This window comes from Rhopilema esculentum, chromosome 14 (assembly GCF_057945365.1).
Source record: "Rhopilema esculentum isolate cy_ngs chromosome 14, ASM5794536v1, whole genome shotgun sequence".
NCBI classification, from domain to species: domain Eukaryota; kingdom Metazoa; phylum Cnidaria; class Scyphozoa; order Rhizostomeae; family Rhizostomatidae; genus Rhopilema; species Rhopilema esculentum.
The window spans coordinates 2018160-2026230 of NC_142828.1; the positions used below are offsets into that span (position 1 = coordinate 2018160).

Sequence of the window (8071 nt, forward strand, 5' to 3'; positions counted from 1 at the left end):
CGTTGTCGTCAGTGTTTTTGGTCTGCAGAAATGACACCGGCCAACGTGCAAACGACAAAAATAAGGCACCTAGCCTGTTAATTCTAACGATATGATTGATTTATGGTTCCCTAGCTTATAACTTATAGAATATAACACAACAGTATCATTTGAATAAGCTAAATATCACTTAAACTTAATAAAGGAATGAACTTTGATGAACTAAGGAGCACGTTGTATCGAAGTCATAATCAGGTTTCTTTTTCTAATCGAGCATTTGTTTTGTGACCTGTTTTATGCTCACTGTATATTACGTAGACACAGTTGCCCATTAGTGAAAAGCTGTGCCCGAGATGAAAGGTTACTAATCTGAACACACCATTTCGTAAGTGCAAAAATACTCTAATATTCACAGGTGATTTTATTCCTGATTTATAAGTTAGAATGAGTTGGAGGGTTTCGCAAGGCTGACTTAGACATAGTAACTAAAGTTCTGCCTGTTAACGCAGAATTTCTAGGAAGCTACCCAGTGAAAAAGGACCTAATAAAACGTTAAACATCGATGACTATATAGTGAATAAGGTTGATTATCGGATATGAAGAAAAATAACACAAGCTAAATTTTGTATCAAAAGCCCTTCACCGCCACAGTGGCGGATTTAAGGAGGGCAACTAGGGGCAGTTGCCCCTCCCTCGACGATCTGGAGCAAGTATAGCGCCCCTTTTTTGGAAATTGTGCGCCCCTTTTGAAGAATGAGAATCAGGTGAAAAATTTCGTGAGACTAATAGGTTAATTTGCTTCAAGGATTACTTCAAAGTTATGTTGTTTATTCCGAAAATGGATCTGAAATTGTTGTATACAGCGTACTCTCGTCATCAATTTTTGAAAATTTTTTAGCGCCTCAACTAACAACTGCCCCTCCTTCACGTTTGTTTTGGATCCGCCCGTGCCTGCCACAAATACCGACATTGATTCAAATATGGCTCAATGGCACCAAAAAAGGCATGTTTACACGGGATAAAACAGGTTCCAAACAGAACCAGGCAAAAACTGACTCTAGTTCACGTCAGGTCCAGTAATCAGGGGTGTAGCTAGGGTGTAACATCTACCCCCCAGTTCTGCATGAGTTTCTTCCTTCTTTTACACTTTATGAGTTTTTCGGTAATTCTTCAGTTACTCCACAATCGGTAGAAACGCCTATCAGTAGGTGAAATAGCAACTAGATTTTTCTTCATCTATGTCTCCGTCGGTAAATTTTACAATTGATGACCCTCCACTCCCTTAGTCTAGAAGGTCAAGATACACCACTGCCCGCATTGGCTAAACAGGAAGACATTTTCAGAGCAAACATGCTCCATTGGAACCAGATTTGGTACGGTTCGAGCTTCTACATTTTGTACTATGAAACAACGAAGCCTGAATATTAATAAAGCAGAATAACAAGGTTAAATGCAACTTGGTAAAATAGAGAGAATCTGCGGTAGAAGAAACGTCAACGAATTGGCATTTGGCTATTAGTGGTGTCCTTCGAGGATTAGTTTTGGGATCTTCATTGTTGATACTTGTCAACAATTGGCTGGGCTGGGGGTCTCAGGGGACGGCTGTGCCCCCTTATAATTTCTAGAAATATACATTCTTTTCTTGTTGTTATTGTTTTTAGGAATTTTTGTTGCAAGGACTTTGTTGCTAATTCCAAAGCAACATACCCCTGACTATTTACTTCCCAGCTATTATGTACAAGTACAATGTTACTAAGTTTTTCAAGCCAGTTTTTCTGGAATTTCAAATTGCCCAACGGTCCATTACCCTGGCAACAGAAACTTGTTACTAAGTCCCTACGCTTTAATAAGCCCAATCCTAAAGTTTACCTGCTAGTTTTTCCAAATAGTCAATAAAAAGTCACATATTCAACGAAAAACGAAAAGCATTAATAGAGCATTTCGCCACATTTGTGTTTTTGAAATCAACTTGCGTGTTAAATTTTTCGCAAAATTAGCGTTAAAAAGTGCAAATGCTTCGAAAACGAGCTATTTTCATGGCAATTATCAGATGATATTTTAAAAATCCCCCACTCTCTCGTTTAAGACTTTTTTTGATTTACTCTCATTTCAAAAACGACCCAAATAAATACGCCCCTAGGTGAATATTTCGAGGATTGATTGTGTTATTGAGTCTTTCACCTTATTTAAAATGGAAAATCAACTTCAGTCACAGCAAACCAGGCTAATTCGATAACGTACAAGTATATACAAAGTAAAAGTTTCTAAATGTTTTCATGCATTATTAATATAAAATCACTTGCTTAGACATACATTACATATTCAGGTCGCCTCGTCCCTGATTTTAAATCATTCTTAAGAATTTAGATTTTCTACGGATTTTATTTCTTCGGGTAAACAATTTCAGGCTTGTGATCCGAGCGAGATTCCTGTGATTATCAAAACTGAATGTTATTTGGTTGAGCCTCTAGTTCTACATGCAACTTTGACGAATTCTACTTTTGATATTGTTTTCGGAACGTTGTGCGTGATAGCCCCCTCCCCTTTCTTGTTCTCTTTTTAGTATTTCACCCCTGGATTAGAGGAAGTATTTGCATCGATTCAGGATTGAGCTCATTTATAGTTTTGTATTTCTAAGAAAAAGAGGGTTATTGGGCTTTTTGTTAATTCTAAAGCAGTCCTTCGTAAGATAATTTGGTCATCGTAAAGAAAACAGAGAGTTCTTTGCTCTGATGAAGCCCCGTATGCCGGGACGAAATATTAGCCATTACGGTATATGTGTGTTTGTTGTTGTTAATTCTCATCGAGTTGCGGTGTTTCTTACTCACTATGTAGAGTTCGTTCCTGTTTTGGCGATCTCATGTATGCGAGCCGAAGAGAAAAATCATACTAAAGGGCAGTAGTTGAAGTTCGCGTAGAACAATTTCTAGTCGACGATCTTTTTTCCTTAAAAACAAAAAAATATTTCAGTCTTTCAATCATGTTTAGCTGTGTTGCTACTTTTTCGCAAATTTCCGATATGCGAATGTTAAAAAGTTTAGTTTATGATCTATAGTGACACCAAAACACCAAGCGACTCCAGCTTCTCTAGTTTCTATAGCTTAAGATTCTATAGTTTGATGTCCTGTGTACAACTCTATGTGTTCGCGATCTCTTGATTGTTATCGAACTATGTTCACCTTCTTTTCCGAAAAAATATATAGTTGCGGCAGGCTTTTTTAAAAATGTGCAAAGAATTTTTTATCTGCTTAGTTGACAAGAGCACATGCCCCTTTGATAAAATAAAAAAAAGTCATTGGTGCAGAAATTGAAAAGAAAAGGGCCAAAGACTGATCCTTGATGTACAACTGGTAAAACAGTTTGGGAGCTGCTGTAGACATCATTGAATCGCACTGTCTGTGAACATTCTGTGAATCTCTCCTTGTACTGTAGATCTTTGAAATCATTTTGCGAATTCCCACATAGAATATTACCTCCCTGATAGCTTACATGAAGGTGTCAATTTTTGTAAATGTTACCATGCTCGATAGAAAGGCCTGCTACGATTGTTGTTTTGTTCCCCTTCGCCACCCTGAACTACGTGCCTCGTATGGGTTTTCTGTTCGGCGAGATTGGTCCGGCAAATGGTATAGCGCTCATTCAAAGCGTCTCCGCCATTTTGAAAGTCAACATTTAGGAGAGCAGTTTTATGTCACGTCAACTTCAAAATGAGTTTCTTTGGTAAAGTACTTGTTACAGTTGGAATCTTATCGTTAGTGCATGCTGGATACTCGGCTGTTCAGTTTAAAACGTATCTAAAGCTGAAAGAGGAAGATTTTGCGAGTTTGCCAACTGACATTTTAGTCCAAGTCATGCTCTCTCTGATTTTCGCAGTTTTTGGAATAGTTAGAGTTGCGGGAGAGCTAAGAGACATTCATGCAGCAGCAGAACTTGCTTCTAAATCTTGGGAAACATTCGGGAATCGATCATCCTTTTATAGTTTCAATCATCGAGGAAAAATCATGTTCTCTGACCTTCTGCAGGATTAAGAAGAAACATGCACTACTCGCAAAGAACAGATGGAATTCCGGTGGCGAACATAAACTTGCAACCAAAACAGAGCAAGGCAGAATGAGTTCATTCAACTTTAGTGTGAGTTTCAAAGATTTGAAAGCCATCTCGGAGAGAAATTAATAAATGCGTTGTTGATATTAACTGCCTTGGTAAGAAATAAAAATGAAAGGCAATAATAAACACGTTCCTTTTAATTCTTATCCTTGTTTCAGACAGAATACTTTTGTAGAAAGCTATGTTGCTTGCATTAAAGTTGTTGGCATTGTTTCAGTGTTTATATATTGTCAAATAACATTGTATCAAGTAATATGATTTAAAGGAATTCAATCAATCAATCAAAATCTTTATTAACGTGTCAAGAATATTTAGCTTACAGGCTAAGTAGGGATACAACAAAAAGTATATAAAGTTAAACTTAATTATAACATTTGAAATTACAGTCTAATTTTTAAAACATTAAATTCCTATGTACAACTAAACTACAGTCTATTGTCTAAAAGAGTAAATTGTTGGCACCGCTTTGATGGCTCTCTTGGGGATCCACAAGAATGAATTCAGGCCACAGGCAGACCTCATTAATCTACACGAGCACGTCCCTTCTTTTTTTCTATTTCCTCTCGTTGAAAGAGACCATTCACAATTATTGGATCTTTCTATTTCCAAACATAACATATGGCTTTCTTTAAAATAAAGAAAGTTTTAGACAACTAAGTCTACTCACAACACACTCTAAGGTATTTGAGAAAGCAATAGAACTACAACTTTCTCTATTTTCTGAAGAACATTTTTTGAAATACTTAAAGTGCATATAGCAACTCTTTTAGAAAATAATTGGTCTGGAAGGATAAACATTCTGGTGCAGCTCCTTACGTGTCAAAGCCTTTGATTGTCTCCAAAAAAACCTTTTTTTAGCAAAACTACTTGCCTATGGTGTAGATGGAAATTCTTTTTTGCTTATACAAAGCTATCTATCTCAAAGTAATGAAGTAGTCAAAGTGAAAGGTTGTTGCAGCTCCTGGGGTAGACTTGTACAAGGAGTGCCACAAGAACCAATACTTGGAACTCTGATTTTCAGTATTTGCCTTAACTAGATTTTTCACTGCAAAAATACAAATAAACTATCGCAACTTGAAAAAATTAACACTAATAAATGTCTTGATTGGTTTAAATCCAATGAAATGAATGTAAATCCCTCTAAAGTTCAAGCTTTCGCAATTGGAAGGAAGAATAAAAGCACAAGTGAGTTTGAAACTTACAAAGAATTTGCAGTTGGAAAAGAGAAAATTTTATTTTGCTTGGTGTCCAGATCGAGGAAGATTTAAACTTGATGCTTTCTGAAAAGATTAGCAAGATTTATGGGCGACATAGAGAATATATGACTTAATTTATACCTTGTCACTACAATTGTATAGATTTTGTGTGGTAAAGTAAGTCAGGACAAGATAGAGTAAATTAACTAGAGGCCATTATACGATCAACCTATTCAGACTTTTGGTCTTACTCAAAAGAAACTACCATACATCATTCCAATCAGTCAAAATTTTAGCACTTTGTACCTAAAACAACAGGTTGCAACCTTTGACTTAAGAACCCTTTTGACATTCCAAAATTCAGAACTGGAATTCACTCCCAGAATCAATAAAGACAGCACAAAATGCTACACAATTCGATTTTCTCAAAACTTTGTTCCTCAAAAATAAACACGCATTTTCCTTTTGGCAGAAAGAAATCTGTCTTATGCAATCCTTGAAATTGTTGTTAGTCGTAATGGGTGTACGTTCACTATTGTAGAAACTAACATCAAATAATCTGTACAGTTACAATTGCTGCCTTCACCCTTCACTGAGTTTGGCAAGCATCTCTTGGGAATGTAAATGGCAAGCAAACATGCAAATAAACTAAAACTTTCATTAACACTGAAAACCGTAGAAAAATTAACCAAAGCCGCATTCTGCAATAAAATAAAGCGCAAAACTGCGGCCGTAAACCATTGCCACTTTACACGGAAAGACGCAAGACACATCTTATGCTGAAGCCGGAATTCCCAGAAAAACTATTGCCAGGAACGCCGGAACGACCAAGTGGCAAGGGGGCAGGCTTAAATAAAAAGGGCATTTGAAAGATTAACTGTCATTTATTTCAATCTTCTTTAGGTATCTCGAAACTTGGCTAGCTTTTAGCATGAAAATTGTTTACAAGTTTTGAGAAATTTCGTCATGATTGAGGCTCTACAGTCAGAATTTCACAGGAAATTCTTTGCTAATTACAAAAGGCCTATATCAATGACTCTTTATGAGAAGGGCCCTTTCGTCCCCCTTGCCCCTCTTATCAACAAGGCTGTCTGACCCCCCCCCCCCGCGCCCCCTTCTCCGGCATCTCTGACTTTTTCCAAATCCACGTTAAGATAGGATTGAGGCCGTGAAGTCACAATCCTAGGATATGTTCCCTTCCGAATCAATGTTTCAGATGCCATAGATTTACCTGCTAAAGTTCTTTTTGCAAACTTTTGATTGGCCTTGTATGGCTTTCTGTAGAACTTTGAACAAAGATGATTGATCGACAATTCTACTTAGCGACTTTTCATTAGAAATCACAGACTAAGAATTATTCGGAGTTTCTTGAAATATTGTCGGAAGTCTTCTGAAATCCCGTTCAAAACTTTTTCGCCGATATGTTAACGCCTAGACTTGAACCTGTCGAAGTTTTCGAACTTAATTTACAACAGACCCATTCATACCCATTCTCGCGTATTCTTTTCGACAGTTTTCGGCACATAATTCGTTTTTGTTAACCTGATGCATGCCTAGCTTACATGTGATCACATAATGTATGTTGGTTAATGCTGAAAGGAATCAATGGATTTTCATAATATGACATTTTTGTCCTAAGCGACTGTTTGCGCGCACAAAATGCTATTATTTTTTTGTCAGAGACAGCTTAAAGATGTCAAGTGTGTTTATTTGCTTTTGCGATCGAAAAATTGGCCATGTGCTCTATTCATCGGTAAAGTTGGGTAGTATATGTTTTAATTGTCAAATTACTAGACCCAAAATAACGCTTTCACGCTTCGGTGTCATGTGCTTGTTATTCACTTATCGATTCAAAAATACCTCTTGCTATTTAGATCTATGCCTAGACGAATATTGTGCAATTCTTCGACAGTATTACATTCAAAGAATTTATATGGAAACACAGCTGCTAGTTTCCTTAATGAATGACTGCAGCTGGAAAAAGTGCGTCAAAGGAACTTTTGCTGCCAATGATTTGGAATTGTGGATGGCAGCTTTTGATCGAAATCGCACAGCCAAATTAAGTAAAGGATCTAGCCAAGTTTCTTACTTTCGTCTTGACAATCATTCTTCAATAACATTTTCTGGGGGGAGAAAAGGGGGCTATTTCATGTTTTGACTGGATAGGGAGTATTCTGGAGATGTTGGATTATTGCAGCTGTTTATTAGTAAAATAAACCCAACACACTGCATTTTTCGTCTGATCACCGATCCCTGTTTTTGTCCATTGATCACTGATCACTGCTTTTGTCCATTGATCACTGATCACTGCTTTTGTCCATTGATCACTGATCACTGCTTTTGTCCATTGATCACTGATCACTGCTTTTGTCCAATGATCACTGATTACTGCTCTCGTCCAATGAACAGCGATCATTGCTCTTGTCCGTTGACTATCAATTGATGCTCTTGCCTACTGATTAATGGACTTGTCTTGTCTCCAGCCCCCCCCCCCCTTCCAAAGCCATGCAAGTTCCATCTCTATCTTTACCGACTTTCATATACCGTAATGCCTCAAATAAGCGTCCAGGCACTTATTTAATCTTTGCAGGCACCGCGGAGCGTTGAGAAAACTGGGGGGTCTAAAAAAGTGGGGAGGGGGGCTAAAACCGTATAAAAAGAGGCTTTTCTGGTAGTTTGATATTTAATTACTTAATATTGGCTAAAGCCCCCCCCCCCAGCCCCCTGCTCCGCGGTGCCTGCTTTGAGGCTCCAGGGTGGGTGCTTGTTTGAAGGAGGCGCTTTATCGA

General features: G+C 37.6%; 1 protein-coding gene across 1 annotated transcript; it reads left to right on the plus strand.

The window, feature by feature from the left end:
* Nucleotides 1–3607: 3607 nt before the first annotated feature.
* LOC148958512 (ER membrane protein complex subunit 5-like) lies at nt 3608–4383 on the plus strand. The gene has a single exon (XM_089112439.1). The coding sequence runs from the start codon at nt 3687–3689 to the stop codon at nt 4005–4007; it is 321 nt and encodes a 106-aa protein (XP_088968565.1). The 5' UTR covers nt 3608–3686; the 3' UTR covers nt 4008–4383.
* The last annotated feature ends 3688 nt before the right edge of the window (nt 4384–8071 follow it).

Coding starts and splice junctions, on each gene's coding strand:
- LOC148958512 (XM_089112439.1), top strand. CDS start 3,687: ATGAGTTTCTTTGGTAAAGTACTTGTTACAGTTGGAATCTTATCGTTA.